Raw genomic sequence first — 16,765 nt, forward strand, 5'->3', positions numbered from 1 at the left:
TGAGGACTCAAAAAATATCACCAGAAAGGGACAGCCAGCTTTAATAGGATTTTCTGTGTCTTTACTAAAACTATAATTTGTTTGGAATTCACCTTCACTCTCACAAGTTTAAATGATCTGTGTGTTTTAAAACCATTTTTCTTGAGGAAGAGAAGTTTAACTTTTAATGACATGCATTATGCTTTGAAGTGTTTAAAATGGGCATTTTAGACATAAAGTCTATATGGTAAATTCTTAGATACACTGGGCCTATAGGTCTAAAAACCTGCTACTGCTTTTAGTAAGGAAAGTCTTAGTATTCTGTGCCAAAATGGTTTTATTGAAAGGATATTTATTTATTTATTTTATTTATTTATTAAAAAAAAATTTTTTTTAACGTTTATTTTTGAGACAGAGAGAGACAGAACATGAATAGGGGAGGGTCAGAGAGAGGGAGACACAGAGTCTGAAACAGGCTCCAGGCTCTGAGCTGTCAGCATAGAGCCCGACGCGGGGCTCGAACTCACGGACCACGAGATCATGACCTGAGCCGAAATCGGCCGCTTAACCAACTGAGCCACCCAGGCACCCCGAAAGGGTATTTATTTAACTTGATGTCATCACATTGGACTGATAAGGGAAATAAGTGTGATGTAGGCTTAAGAACAGAGGTAAACGTCAAGGTGAATTTTGTATTTGGTTGTATTCAGTTATACACCCTGGTTTAAGAAAAAAAAAAAAAAAGTCCTAAAGTCTGCAGGCAGATTAGAGAAGTATTGTTAAAAAAGGAAACATAAAAAGTAAAAATATCTTCATCAGATCGTGGAATAAAAAGGAAAGTAATTTTTTTAAGTTAAATATAGATAATACCTGTTTAGTCTTACTATATTTATAACCTTTTTAAAAGTCTTCTATTTATGCACTTTAATAATACACAATAATAAAGCCTGCAATATTTATTATATAATGAAGAGCTTAAAAGTTAAATTGTGTATCAGAAAACAGAACCTAAATAGTTAGGTTTTTCTCAAACATTATTTGTTGAATTAGTCCTATTAATTACTAATTGCCACTATTAAGTAGTCCTCTTGTTTAAATAATCACATTTGTGTAGTGGAAAAGTGCAGAACACACATTAATAGATAATTCTGAAAAAACACATTTTTGTATTTTTATGTTAAATAGTAAAAAATGTATATAAATATTTTTTTCTATATTGATTCTTTGAGATCTGGTTAGTTGTGTCCTGTGATAACTCTTTAAAAACGTTGGTCACCCTATATACCAAAGATGAGGCTTAATTCAGTTCTGTATATTTGAGATTATAGGAAAAAGTAAGCTAAATGTGAAATGTTGTAATTTTCAAATTTGCATCTTGTTATTTCCTAGAAACTGAGTTTAGTCATCTTAGAGGGCAAATGAAAGGACAAAACTAGCTAACATCAGTTCCTCTCTAATATTTTTTTACAGACTTGAAGTTGTTTAGTTTTTTTGTTGTTTCAGGGGAAAACATACACACACCATCACACCACATCCTCTCATACACAGTCAACAAATAAGCACCCTCCCCTTCCTCCTCCAAAAAGCTCCAACCACCGTGCACCACCTACTTGGGTTTACTAATTATAATGTTGAATTAACAAGGGAACACTAGAAGTCGTATAGTCCTTTTCCTATACATTTATACTCTGTTGTTTACTTATTTGTAAACCTTTCTCTTTTTCTGTATTTATCTATTCTTTTCTTTAGATAATTCTGTTGGATAGTATAAAGAAATTATTTGAACAATGCATTCTTGTTCTAGTTTTTTAAAAGTTAACATCCTTATCACTCATTTATTCTCCAGAGGCTTCAGAACTAAAAATTCAAGTTGACATGCCAAAGAAGACCATATTTCTAGTTTTTCAGCATTTTTTTCTTTCTTTAAAGAAATTTTTCACATTGAACATCAGATTTTATATTTCTGTGGTGTATCTGTCATATTAGGCACTTTAAAATGAAAGTCGTTGGAAGAAATTAACTTTTCATATTTTTGCCCTCCCATATCACACTGGGATTTTGCTACAGCGATATAAAGCCAAATTTAGGAAAAGCATAGTCTCTTTTAAAGGCAACTTAAAAGGACTATTTCTAGTGTTAAATGACAAGTAAAAAATGGCTTATTGTTTTGGCAGTCATTAAATAGACATCCAGGGCTACTGGATGTTAAGCACTAATTCCTAATGACAGTGTTTCTTATGTGCTACACACTGGGATTGTATGCCTTAGATAAATCTCTCATGGTTACATAATAATCGTAGGTGGTATTATATCCATTTTGCATATTGTGGAAATTAAGCCTATTGAGAGGGAACTTACTCAGCAAATGCCAGGATTTAAATCCATGTTTGTCTCCCATTCTGTGTTACATTATGACAAGAAGGTTTGGTTCTTATTTCAGCCTTATTAAACATCACAGTGTTGTTTACAAACCAAAGATTTTTTGCCAATTACTTTCAATAATATAATTCCACTATGTAATTCTTTTATAAAGAATAAACTTGTATTTAGAAACGCAAAATGTCATTACTACTATTATTTTTCTCTGTTTGTTAGGCATCTCCAAGAGTTACTGTTGATGATTATTTGGTAGCAAAATTAGCAGATACTTTGAATCATGAAGATCCAACCCCTGAAATCTTTGATGACATTCAAAGGAAGGTATATGTTGAATTTATCATTCTTTCTTATGAAAAATATGTATTTCTTTGTACATGTAATTCAGTTTTTCAAAGGTTATTGAAACATAAAAGTATAAATAACTAAAAAGGTGAGTAATGGAACCCAGATTTCTCAGTTACAAAAACGATAGGCCAGTTTGTTCATTTAATTGACAAGTGAGGAAAATCCTTATGTTGGGTTGGTATTTAAATCTAAAGGGCCAGATATATAGTCTTAGACTTTCATGAGTTGATGATATGTCAGTAACCTGAGGTAATGTATTTTACTGTGATCCTGGAGCCTTTATGTGGGCTTGTTTCTTAGAATATAGTACTTCCTAGAACACTGTATATAACCTGTCATGTGACTTGTGTTGCTGTAGGACCATTTTCAATGCAGTTTAGGTATTGGAGGGTCCATTAGTTGTGAAATTAGTTGAGAAATCATTATTTGTGATATAGGCTTATTGCTGATATCTTATAAATACGGAATCTGTGATTCTTTATAGCAAGACCTCTGTCTAGCTTTTGGTGAAATCTTATTAGTGAAAATTAGTATATTATCTGTATTAATGGTCGAATATTTTAATTTATTTCAATAAGGTTTATGAATTGATGCTACGAGATGAAAGATTTTATCCTTCCTTCAGACAGAATGCACTTTATGTGCGCATGTTAGCCGAGCTGGATATGTTAAAAGATCCTAGTTTCAGAGGATCAGATGATGGTGATGGAGGTAAGGTGACACACATTGCACGTGTGTGTGTGTGTGTGTGTGTGTGTGTGTGTGTGTGTACACATAACGTATTCCTACATATATTCTGTTGCCAAAACATGATCTTTAAAACAAGATAAAAAATACCTTGAAGCCCAATTATAAATTATATTTAAAATTCTATAAATGAATGACAAAGTTTAGTTACCTCACTAAATCAAAATGTTGAAAATTTAATAACAGTTTAGAACATAGCTATAAAAGCCTTGGAGTCTTAAAGAATGTTTTCTTGAATTGTATCACCCAAATATTTTTTATGATAGTTTCCCTTTTGCTAATAACTAATAGTATTCATGATTAACAGGATTATTGAGAGGATTAAATGAGATAACAAGTAGTGATCCTGAGAGTGTACCATAATCCAAAGAGCATTGTTTTAAAAAAACAGTTTTTTTCCCTTTAATTATACCCTGCACAGTATAAGCTGGAAGAAGCTACAAAAGTCATTTGTTTCAACATTGAATTTTTTCAGATGAGGCTATTACCACTGTGGCATAATGGGGAAAGCAGATTTTGAGAATCAGAATATTTAGATTTTACTCCTGTTCTGCTACTTAGTGCCTCTGTGATGTTGGCCAAATACTTAATTTCTTTAAGCCTCATTTTTCTTAGTTGTAAATCTAGGATAAAATTTTTGCCGTATCTTCAGTTATTTTGATATCATTTGTCGGATTTAAGGGAAATTATGTATATGAGAATGATTTATAGACTAAAACACAAATACCAGTTTTTATCAGTAGTACATAAGCTGTTATTTAAAAATAGTGGGAGAGGCAGCCCTTAGAGCACAAGTCTCCATATTGTGAGGCCCAGTGGCCATTTTACTTGCGATCCAATTCATTAGTACTTATTAAACTAATTAAATATATAAGGTTTGATTTATTTCAATAAGGTTTGAAATAGACATTGCTTGTCTATATAAGCAATGAAAATAAAAAGTAAATGGGAAAGATTTGACAAAGTAATTATTTTAAGAGAATGCTTTAATTTTAATCATTTACTTATGAATAGGTTTTAAGGGCTGGACCACTGGGGTTAGAGATACAATAGATCTCTTAGGTAGTAAGCACTGCTTTAAAAAGTGTCTCCATTATAAAAGGTTCTTAGCCTCCCTTCTCTGTCTCCCCTTCCCCACTCCCTGGTCTACATTAATAAGATATTACTTTTTCAATAATCTAAGAAAACCAGTTAGTGAAGTTTGCGTTTGAGTTTTGTTAACTTTTATATTGGTTGTTGGTCTAGTATTGTGGGAGTTTTAGTTAATTCTCTTTCTGGTTTTATTTCTAAAACTGGAATAATATTCCATTAACTGGATTTGATTGCATAATTAAGGAACCTTTGTTTTTTTTTTTTTTGAAGAGTACTTCTGTAGGAGCTAACCTCAAGTTTAGTTTATCTGTACTTACTTGTCTCTGTTGAAAAATCTTTTACAAAGCTGCCGTGAATTTGCAAGTAGCAGCGCGGTTTCCAGAAAGGACTATTAGAATTTTTTTTGTCTATTTTAATTCCATCTACTTTAGAAATTTCTTAGTTTTGTGAAGTGGATTTGCTATATGACCCAGAATGAAAGAAGATATGTTGAATCATAATCAGCTAATTGTATGAGCTTCTAAATGATATATAATTTAAAATGGCGATAGTAGCAATATATTCTGTGGGAGTAGTTTTTGATCCTATAGTGTAAGAACTTTTCCAAAGTCTTGTAAATTCACTTGTAGCTTTTATTCATAATCTCTTAAGTGCTAGAAACCATACCTTAACTTAAAACTGTATATGAATTTTACTTTACCATACATTAATTTGTATTTTTAACAGAGGTGCATCTTAATGGATAACTTCGCGTGTTCAGATATAGAATAAAAAACTGAGGGAAAAGACATTAATTTTAATAATGTATAATTGACTTAGCTCTCTAACATTACTGTTTAAAAATAATTTTAGTTGCTTTTTAATTAAATGGCATTGTATATGAAGTTTTATATATCTTGTTTTATTAGTGAGATATTTAGGAACCTAGGGTTGCAATGTTTTAGAGCCAAATCTACCAAGAATAAGTGGAAATAATAGCTATATTAATAATCTATTTATTCTTCCCAGGAAAGAGAAGTTTTATTTGTAATACGTCTTAATCCAGTAAAAACTAACAAAATACTTGAGACCTTTCTTAATGGACTTCACTCTGCAGTGTTTTCCTCATATTTACACTGTATCAGACAACTTCATATGATAATGGGAAAATAAAATACTTAATAATTGTTTTCCTGTACATGAACACCTTTTTTTGGTGTATGTTTTAGATGGGGCAACTTAGGTACATAAATATCTTCACTGAAATACCTGGCTTGGAAAACCATGAGGCTTAAGGAAACAGGTGTTTGGGAGTACCGTACCACAGTTTTCTGTGCTCTTTTGTTAATAAGTCTTTGCTTTGGTGACTTTCATTCTTAGCGTTTTAACCTTAGATAAAACAACTCTTTCCAAAATGTTATTAATGTATACTAAGTTGAATTTCCCCTTCCACAGAATCTTTTAATGGGTCTCCTACAGGAAGCATAAATTTGGTAAGTACTCTTAGGGTGCCTTAATTATTAAAGTGGCTTGAAAATATTATAAAAGGTGAGCCATAACATACATACATAAATGATATATTAGAAGCTCTCAGATCATGCTTTAATATTTTAAGAAGTTACTTGCTTTAAAAGAAATGTTAAATTCACATATAAGAGCCTCTGAAATTTATTTATTTTCACTTATAAGAGTGTGCATAAGTCACACCTGCATAATTCAGTTGTATTTGATAAAAATTGAGTTCATATTTTCATTCCCAATATTTAGTATTTTGAAGTGACTTTGAATAGTGGTGTTTTGAATAGTAAACTTGTGACATATAAATGTGTACATTGAAATTTGCTCTTTTTGTGTGTAGAAGAGAAATGTAAAATTAGGATATCTGAAAAATTCCAGATATTTCTTATAGTGTACACTGTAACAAATTCAGGTTTTTGTATATATATAAAAAAAAGCTTAAAGCCTTATAGTAAATTAAGCAACTTTATCTTATGATTACAGGTTTAAGAATGACATATTTTTAACATATAAGCTGTCATTGGCATTTTATACATTCATAGTAAAGTGTGAAATAATGAACATTTCAGTTCTTTTATATATCCATCCTTGGCATGAATAACTTACTTCATAAAATGTTGCTAGGAAGAAATATTATCTTCTATGAAAGTTTCAGTGCAAAGTTTATGGGGGGGGTTAGGGAGAGATTGTTTCCTTTGTTTTTCATTCTAGCTACACTACTTTCATACGTTTTTTAATAGCTAAATGGTCTAGAGGTCCATTATCTTACGTTGTCTTCTGTATTACTACATTTATTTCAAAAATGACCATATTGAGTGTTTTATTACTCTATAAATTACATAACCTTTAACAAAATATCAAGGCAGTCAGCTATAGTGTTATATCAGAGGTGGTGTAACATTTAGAATATTTTCCTAAGTCATTTGGTATCACTGCCATTTTTTTGTTGTACTCCATAGCCTTATAACAAGAAGGAATAACTCCTAGAGCATGAAGAAAGTATAAGTAATAATGTTCATTATATAGAAAAAATGCCTAAATGCGATGAAACTTTTCCTTCATTTGAAATTTCAGGTATTCATATTTGTAGTGTTTGTATAAATGTGTGAACACTAGTAACAAATACTTGTTTCCTTTATTCAATATTTGGAATAAATGCTTTTTCAAATAACAGTTTCTTTATCACATAGTGATAGAAACCAGAACACTATCTTGATTGACAAAGGTCACACTTGAGATTGATGACTTGATGTATTTTGTTATTCACTTAATTTTATTAAATTTGAGCTTTTAAGTAGGTGGAGTCTTTTGGATTCTTTTTAAATATATGGACAATTTTTTTAAATTACTATTTTTTTTAGGAAGAGAGTGTGTGTGAGTTGAGGAGAGGGAGAAGGAAAGCAGGGAAGACAGAGAAAGAGAGAGAGAGAGAATATCTTAGGCAGGCTCCATGATCAGCAGGGAGCCTGATCCCAGGACCCAAAGTCAAGAGTCAGAGGCTCAACTGACTGCACCACTCAGGAATCCCAATATATAGATAAATGTTAGCAGATAGCTCCATTTTAAAAATAGCTTGAAGTTTGTAAAATAGGTCATAATAGTTTTTTCCCATATAATAAGCAAAGAAAATATTTATTTGTATTGATTTACTCATTTTTCAATTGAGATTGGCATATGAATTGTAAACATTTCTAGCAGGGACATCATAGTTGTATGGGTTATCATAGTAAATCTGAATTTTCAGTTTTTGACTTAGCATAGTAGTTTAAAAAAGGATCTTCTTATTTTTTTGCCAAAGATTCAAGAGTCTTAACCCAAGGATCACTGAACAAAAACTATGTTTTATTTCAGGGCAGCATTAGTGTACTTGTTTTGATCACAGTTTTCTTTTATTACTTATAATTCTAAATCAGACTGTAATTAATATTATTTCACCACTTGTAATTTTATATAGTCTCCTTGATATTTACATTTGCATTATACCTGTGACTAGTGTTTAAGAGATGTTTCATTAGATTATTTCATCATATTTAATGAAAATAATACTTATTAATTGTATATTTTAGGTGTACTAAAAAGACATTTATGTACAAAGTTCTCTAACAACTTCTGGGTTGCATAGTATAAGATGCTAACATGTTTAAAGTAAGTAGCATTTAGCTGTTGAAATGTTACCTACAAGGAAAGGTTAATCATAATAATAATGATAGTAATTAACAACAATAATACTTTTGAAAAACAATTGTTATATATTCTCTGTGATAGTTTGTAATTGGAAGATCATAGTAGATAACAATCTGAATTTTGTAGAAAATTCTATTTTCTTTGAAGCTTTTTCATATAAAAGTAATATTAAAACAAAGGTTCTATTTCTAACAAGATATTTGACTATAGGTCATATGACCACTTAAATAAGTGGATTCTTTTTTTCTTTTCAAAGCATTATAATTTACGTTATAAACTGACAAAGTTGTAGAGCAAGTATTATGCATTACATCATTGGGAAAACTGAGGTACAAGAAAGAACAGTTGATTTGGCTAAAGTCTCTTAGGGTAAAAAAATAAATAAATAAAAAAACAAACAAAAAAAATAAAGTCTCTTAGGGTATCACTGGAGAAGCCCCATTTTAACTAAATGATTCGCCTTCTTGACTTGACCAGGGGAATACTGTGGATTATTTGTATGGAATTATCATATTTTGCTTCTCTTAATCAGTCTTCAGTAGATAAATTTTGGCTTTCTCCTTAGAATGCAATTGCCTTAATTTAAATGGCTTTGTGTCACATGTATGGCTGCATTTAAGTCATTTAACTGACTCTTTGTAGTATTGGTAATATCATGTTCAGACTTCAGAGTTCATTCAGATACTGTGGTTTTTAAAGTGTAAGATCTCTGAACCATATAATGTCTGTGTGTCAAGAAGTCCCCAAGACCATTTTAATGTTCAGTGATTACTAAGAGGACTCACAGGGCTCAGCATAGTCATGCTTATATATAGGATTTATTATAGACAAAGGATATAAAGCAAAATCAGCAAAAGGAAAAGGCTCATGGGACAAAGTCCAGAGGAAACCAGATACAAGTTTCCAAGAATCCTCTCCCATGGAAATCTCATGGGACATACTTAATTCTCCCAGCAGTGAAAGTGACAACACGTATGAAATGCTTGTACTAAGAAAGCCCATCTGAGACTAAGTGACCGAGGTTTTCATTGGAGGCCGGTCACATAGGCAAACTTCTGGTTAGTGTATACTAAAATTCAAGACTCCCAAAAGGAAAGCGGGTGTTCAACATAAACCACATTGTTTATACAAACAGGTTAGGTACAATGAATGACTTTTAGCAGTTAGGCAATGGTGGGAACCTTCCCACCAATTGTCATCCAAGGGCCAGGCTTGTAAGCAGTCCTTTCTGAGGAGAGCAATTTCAAGTTAATTCTTTTTTGTTGCTGTTTATTTTTCTCCAGCTTTACTGAGTTATAACTGACATAAAACATTATATAAGTTGAATACGTACAACATAATTGATTTGATAATTACATAATGGTTACTACCATAAGGTTAGCTAACCCCTCTATCACATCACATAGTTACCATTTTTATATTAAGAACATACAAGATTTACCTTCAGTGATTTCAAGTACATAATATGGTGTTATTATTATTATTATTATTATTATTACAATAAATATAATTGGCTCAAGGTAACTCTTTCCTGCAGTCTATCATGATGTGATTATGTTCCCTTCTAGGTATGTGTGGGTGTATGTATCTGAGGCAAAAAAGTTTTAAATTTAAACCCAAAGGCCATAGTTAAAAGAGATTCATTTTGAATCACTCAGTAATGATTTTTGTGCAATTATTTTTCAGAATTATTTGAAATCTGTCTTAGAGTCTGGATTCACTTCATACAGATCACAATAATAGATAACTTTTTGTGTTAGGCCGTCTTACTAAATGTTTTACATGTCTTCTTATTTAATCCTTATGTAACCAGTGTGTAGGTACTATTATTCTCATGTTAGATAAGGAATCTAAAATTATTTCTAAATTAATAAAAATGCTAAATAATAAGGAATTGGTTCTAGTACATTTTAAAAAATTGAAATGTTAAGAATATGTCTACTGATTTTTTCCATATTTTTTTCTTGCCATGTATTGAATGTAATCAAGAAGTAGCAAGTGCGGATAAGCAATGAAGGAAGAAATAATCTGATGTACTAAGTGATTTCTGAATTTCTTTGTTTTATAGTTTTTTTAATTGTGGATTTTCTCTATCCTGTTCGTATAAATAGAGAGGATTATTGTTGGGGGATGGATACAAATAATATAAAGTTTACATGGGGCAGAGATGGGTAAGGCATATGTGACATAAAATGCTTTAACACTTTTTTTCCTATAAAATTAAACATGTATGTATTTTTTTATTTTTTTTTTCCAAGTCGTTAGATGACCTTTCAAATGTATCTTCTGATGACTCAGTACAACTTCATGCTTACATTTCAGACACTGGTAAGAGACTTTGTGGTATAATTATTGCGTAAAAATTATTGATTATTATTACACCTGGATTATTTTCCACATATATTTTTACAAACCATTTTTCTGTTCTATAGTTGTATTTTTAAGTTACATGTTTTTCTGCATTGTTTTTTGTTAACTTCTAAAATGTTTATTGTGTATATGGTTTGATATATACTTTGTATCATGTTTGATGATACCTTATATGTATGTTAGAATATACTTGTATATCTTCCTTCTCTAAGGTTGTTACTGTTAACACTTGGAAAAGCTTAAATTCTAAGCATTTTGTCATAGCTAATAAACTTGAAACCCAGTCTTTTCCTCTTGTTTGTGTCTAGCTGATAACTGTCTGCAGAATTCTTAAGAAATCACTTGGGGTAGATTTTAGCTCAATCTTTTTCATAATGCAGAGTCAGACTAGATAACTGGGTTAATGAAACTTTGGTATAGGAGCTTACGGAAGTTTAGGAAATGCTTGGATAAGGTGAGAAACCTCTAAAATTTTGTGACTCAGTCAGCATACATGTAAAATGGTTAGTGAACTGAGGAAAAAAATCAATTTACATCATTGCCACTGGGTTATTAGATAATGCTAATGAGTAGATAATGGTGGTTTACTTGTCCAGCCTCTCACTATTCCTAGATTACAGGATTATGTCTGTCAGATTACATTTGAAATATTACCATATTGAGGTATCTCAGTTCAATTTCATGCTTACGTTTTAGGTATTAAAAAGAGATCTTACAGTGCCAATGCAGTTTAAAAGATAATTTGCATCTTTTTTTTTTTTTTTTTTTTTTAAGATCTCTGTTTTCTTTTGCTTCTCACTGGAGCTAGAATCTCATTTTGCACTGTGTTACCTGCCATATTTCTGAAATAAGTTATTTATAATTGCTGTCTAAGTTGTTCTTTTATCCTTTACAGTTAGTTGGTGCATACACTACCTGCTCTTGAGGGTCATTGGATGACACCTTTGTCAATAAAACCAGAAGTTTTGTTGCTTTTCCTTCTAGCTTTTGTTATAGTTGTTTCACTGTTGTTTCAATTTTGCTTCCTGAAATGTAAAATTCTTTTTAAAAGTCTCTTTTCTTTGTTGGTTTGTCTTCCAAATGGGAAGATATTTCCAAACTGCGAATATTCAGTATTTGTCCTTATTTCTTTCTTGAGGACCTTATACTTTATGTCTCAAGAAAGATACTCATGTTCATGTTTCTTTTGTAGATCTTTCTTTTCTCTAAACATTCTGATTTTCTTTTTTTTAACTTTTTTTTTTTTTTTTTTTGGGGGGGGGACAGAGAGAGACAGAGCATGAACGGGGGAGGGGGCAGAGAGAGAGGGAGACACAGAATCGGAAACAGGCTCCAGGCTCTGAGCCATCAGCCCAGAGCCCGACGCGGGGCTCGAACCCACGGACCGCGAGATCGTGACCTGGCTGAAGTCGGATGCTTAACCGACTGTGCCACCCAGGCGCCCCTAAACATTCTGATTTTCTAGCTCCTTTATCCATTTATTTAAAAGTATTTATTAGCTTCTTAAAATGTATGGAAGCACTAAAAGCATTTTTAATAAATTGTTATTTCTGTCAGACAAACTTAAGTATGAATACTAAAGAGGCAACATAATATAGTTGTTAAGAGCATAACTTTTTTCCCATTTGTGTGGGTTCAAGTCCCAGCTCTGCCACCTAATGATTGGGTGAACTTGGCAAGTTCCTTAACTTCTGTGATCCATAAAATGGATCAGTAATAATGTGTACCTCACAGAGCTGTTATGAGACTAATTAATTACATTAGTAATTACATGAGTAGCCATTATATATTAGTGTTTGTTCAATAAATATTTTACCAGTTAGACTTCATAGTCTCTGAGTCTAGATTTTATGTTTTTAACATCTTATTACAGGAAGTAGAACGTAGATTCTAGTGAAGTGCTTCTCAAGGAGTGATCCATGGGCTACTGAACACTTCTCTTTGTGAAATCTTTAAAATCTACTAGCTAAATTAAGCAATGTACTTAGTGATGAGAGCTTGATTTACATTCTGGTCTAGTTCCTTATCTCATTCTGGATTAGTGACAAATAGCTTGTACATCACCTGCCATAAGTAACATTGTCTTAATGAAAGCAAAACCTATTTCCACTGTAATATCTCACCGTCATCTTATAATAAATATATGCAGCCTCATTATCTGTTTTTAAAATCAAATTACCTTTTTGTCTTCTGCACAACCTATTCTTCCTATTGTTCATGCACCCGAGTCATGAGCTCCTCTGCCTGTCAATTTGTGAGAAATCTTTTTTAGAATGCTTTCTTAACATTCTTCCCTTTGTTTCTTTTCTATTCCATCCTAGTCTTCTTGCTCTTGTTAACTTCTAGTCGGTTATGATTTGTTGCCTAATAGGCTTCTGCTTTCTGTTTTCTTTCACCAAACCTCTCTTGAACACAACAGATAAAACTGTTCCCTCATTGCCGTGCTAACTCTGTTGAGTGGTGCTGGTTCTATAACAGGATGAAAAAGTTCGGTGCAGTTTGTTCTGCACAGGTCTCTGTGAGAAGGATCATTGGAAGAAGTGAACAGTCAATAATAAATAATGTTCCATAGAGCTAAAGTCTCAGAGAGTGAAGCAACCAAAGTCTATCCCTAATGTGATATTTTGACAAATCAGGAAATTGATATTAGATAAAAAGGGAACAAAGGACAATTCTGAGTAGACAGAGCAAATCTTAGAAAAATGTCGATGAAAGCCTAAAAGAGGTTTCTGTCCAAACTGCATTTGTCAGTTTAGATTTTTAGCGTTCATGCTATTAAAATAATTTAGTAAGATGCTATGCAAACCCTTCTTGGCCTAATTATATACAAAATACACAATATTTAGTCAGCCACTATTTCCCCTCACAATTATGGATTAATGTAATCTATTATTAGAAGAGCAATTTATACTTGTAGGCCAAATGGTAGTCTAAAGTGCTATTGGAAATCCTGCCTTCCACACATAGAAAGGCTGAAAACAGTAAAATAAAAATAGCTACAGGGAGAAATGTACAGGTGCCATAGGCCATGAAGAAAAATAAATTTAGGAAAGCAAAGTGGAGTTGAAGCCAGGGAGCTCACAGGAGCATAAACATTGCTATCTTTATTTTAATTTTTTTTATTTTAATCAAAAAAAAAATTTTTTTTTAGAGAGTGAGCGAGTAGGGGAGAAGGGCAAAGGGAGAGAGAGAGAGAGAAATAGAGAGAGAGAGTCTAAGCAGGCTCTGTACTTAGCATGGAGCCCCATGTGGGGCTCAATTTCACGACTCTGGGATCATGACCTGAGCTGAAACTGAGCCACTCGGGCACCCCTGCTATTTTTATTTTTGAGAGCATTTTCATGTCCCTCAAATTTAGAAGTGGCAGGATGAGCTAAGGCCATAGTAAGCTGGAACCCAGTACTTCACATGAAGCCCAGAGTAACCAAGGGTGGCTTAATAGGAACGAGGAACTAGAAAAACTTAGCCTGGTGTCAAGAGAATAAAACAAAGAATGCCAAGATCATGTCTGGAAATGGTACCCACAAGAAATTGAAAGCCCATCTTGATTCCCAGCGTGGGTGTGTCTAGATATAGCCATCCTCAAGTGATTGTGTACCACAGGGTCTCCTAGCCTGAGAGGATATTAAAAACACTTGTAGAGATAAAAGCTAAGGCAAGAATGCAACACTTTGTCAAAAGAACCAAAATAAAATCATAGAAAAAAATACTGTAATTGAAACTGAGGTCAGTGGATGGATTAAGAATTAGACCAGATATAGATGACTAGAGACTCAAAACTTGTAGAGACCTGAAGAAACGATCTAGAATACAACACTAGAAAGAGGAAAGAAACTGGAAAATAGGAAAGAAAATTAGAGAAAATGTTTCACAACAAATGTCTTAAGTTTAGTACAAAATCGGAACAGGTTTTGAGTTTACCTCACTAGGATGCTGTGCAGGAAAATGTCTTTAAAAAAAAAAAATCTCCAGAATGAACTACATTTATAAATTTTTGATAATTGTAAAGAGACTTGCCAGAAGTGCATGAATTGTAGTTCTTGGCTTTTGCTTTCTGTTTGGTGGGAGAGATATTAATTGAAATACAATTGAATAGTGAAAGCTAGTATCAAAGGTTGTTATTTTATTTCTGTTACTTTTCTTTTAATTAAATATGTAGAGAATAATGTTACATTATGAGGCGGTAGTGTGGTGTCATACTAAGAATGGGTACAAGCTCTTGAGGAAGTGAGTCGAAGTAGGTAGGTATCACTGTGTGGCTAGTAGTGTCATCATAAACTTATAATGTGAATGTGAGTCCAGAGGATGGGAGTCTTTTATCCTTTGGTGACATCCTTTTGTCTCAGTCTGTCATTTCAAATTCTTCTTCACTTCATGTTCTTTTGTTTGTTTTTGTTCTTCATCTTCCTCTTCTGTGTGTGTTTTGCTCCTCTTCATTTTGTTTGAAATGACTAGTATATGCTGACTATGACCCATATGCTGTGGCAGGCGTTTGTAATGATCATGGCAAGACGTATGCGTTATACGCCATCACTGTTCACCGGCGTGGTCTTAACAGCGAGGAGATGTGGAAAACCTATCGCCGTTACAGCGACTTTCACGACTTCCACATGAGGATCACTGAACAGGTAATCCTCCACTGAACGTACGTTTTCGAGTTTGTGCATTTTTTGTTGTTTCCTGATTTGATGTTTGATTCTAAATAGCTCTGTGGATGCTAAGATAATGAGCAGAGCCAAAGGAAGTAAGGTAAGAATTTTTGTATAGTCAGCATAATGTTAGAATGATTAGGAGCATTTAACCAGTAAATCAATCTTTAACCAGTTATAACCATTGTAGACTAGTGACAAAATATCAGTGGTCTGCTTTGGAAAATTATAATGAATGTATCTTTCTGACTTTGTGTGTGTGTGTGTGTGTGTGTGTGTGTGTGTGTGTGTGTGTGTGTGTCTTGTGCTTTGCAAGAGGTATTTGGGATTTGGGTTTGGTTTAAGACATGGAGGAGTATCACTGTAGGGCATTTTGTGTTTTTATTTTGGACAATATAATCCAGAGTTATAGTTATTTTAAATAGTATCCTTACCCAATAGGATAACAGTTAAATCCTTGGTCTATTAAGTTGTTTTAAGAACCACAACCTAAATTAAGTTTAACATTAGCCAGTTAATGTTTTAATTCTTACTAAATACATCCCTCTTGTTTTATAGAAGTATGTGGACGCTTAAAGACAACAAATGTAAATGAATTATTTCTCTATTTTACTTTTTATTAAATACTTTTATCCTTAACTTAAAAAAAATAGATCATCATCACATGAATTAGAATATGTGATCTATGAAATGTAACTTTTGAGAATCTATAATTTCATTCAAAGTTTTTAAACTATACATGCTGGTTTTAAACCAGTAAAAATACTGATAATTGTGACATCTGAATGGACAGAAGCTTTGAAATGACATTGTATTATTTGAGTAATCAGAAAATATCTTTTTTCAGTTAAGATAATGGAAAAAATATGGTCGGCACCATGATCATTTCATTAAAATACTCTGTGAATAGAGTGAGATAAACAATTAATAGCTTAAAAGTGATTAAAACCAGATTAGGGTTGACTCCAGAAGCCCATATGAAAAATACTATTTTAAATTATATTCATAAGGAAATTAACAACTTTGGACATGTCTGTTCTTCTGTTTTCGTTGTCTTGTTTTGTTTCTTCAGCTTAGATTGATTTTTTGCAGAGGTGAAAGAATTTTCTGTCCCACATTGATGAAATAATTGCTTTAATTTTATAAATATTACCTATATTAGAGTCTGAAATCCCACAGCTTATATTATCTTTCTTCCCATTCTCATATATCAACCAAACCTGATAAATTTTAAAATAATTTGAATTGCTAAGTAGTTTTATTTACTTGGAAATCAATGGGAATTTGGAATAATGTGAAATTTTCTTTGTTTGAATAGTGTTAACTTTTTACTATTAAGAGGAATAATAACTGCATAATTTAAATATTCTAGGCAAGGACTGTAAATATCATGTTTATGTTTACATATTGACAATTATAAGTGAAGAACATACTTAAAAAAAAAAAAAACCTTTATTAATAGAACAGTCCATACAGAAATTTCCTTTTACAATACAGCAAAAATTAAATGAAATTAATAAAGT

The 16,765-nt window shown here is 32.2% G+C and overlaps 1 protein-coding gene across 3 annotated transcripts in view; it reads left to right on the top strand.

Moving 5' to 3' along the window:
* SNX13 (sorting nexin 13) overlaps positions 1-16,765 on the top strand; it is a 135,073-nt gene that overhangs the window by 88,213 nt on the left and 30,095 nt on the right. For all 3 annotated transcript variants that reach the window (XM_086694900.1, XM_086694898.1, XM_086694899.1), the window contains 5 exons: positions 2,575-2,679; positions 3,282-3,414; positions 5,977-6,014; positions 10,482-10,551; positions 15,082-15,221. In XM_086694900.1, coding sequence (XP_086551026.1) covers positions 2,575-2,679; positions 3,282-3,414; positions 5,977-6,014; positions 10,482-10,551; positions 15,082-15,221 — 486 coding nt within the window. The remainder of the gene's footprint in view (positions 1-2,574; positions 2,680-3,281; positions 3,415-5,976; positions 6,015-10,481; positions 10,552-15,081; positions 15,222-16,765) is intronic.

The sequence above is a fragment of the Puma concolor genome, chromosome A2 (genome assembly GCF_028749965.1).
Source record: "Puma concolor isolate L17-30 chromosome A2, mPumCon1.1.hap2, whole genome shotgun sequence".
NCBI lineage: Eukaryota > Metazoa > Chordata > Mammalia > Carnivora > Felidae > Puma > Puma concolor.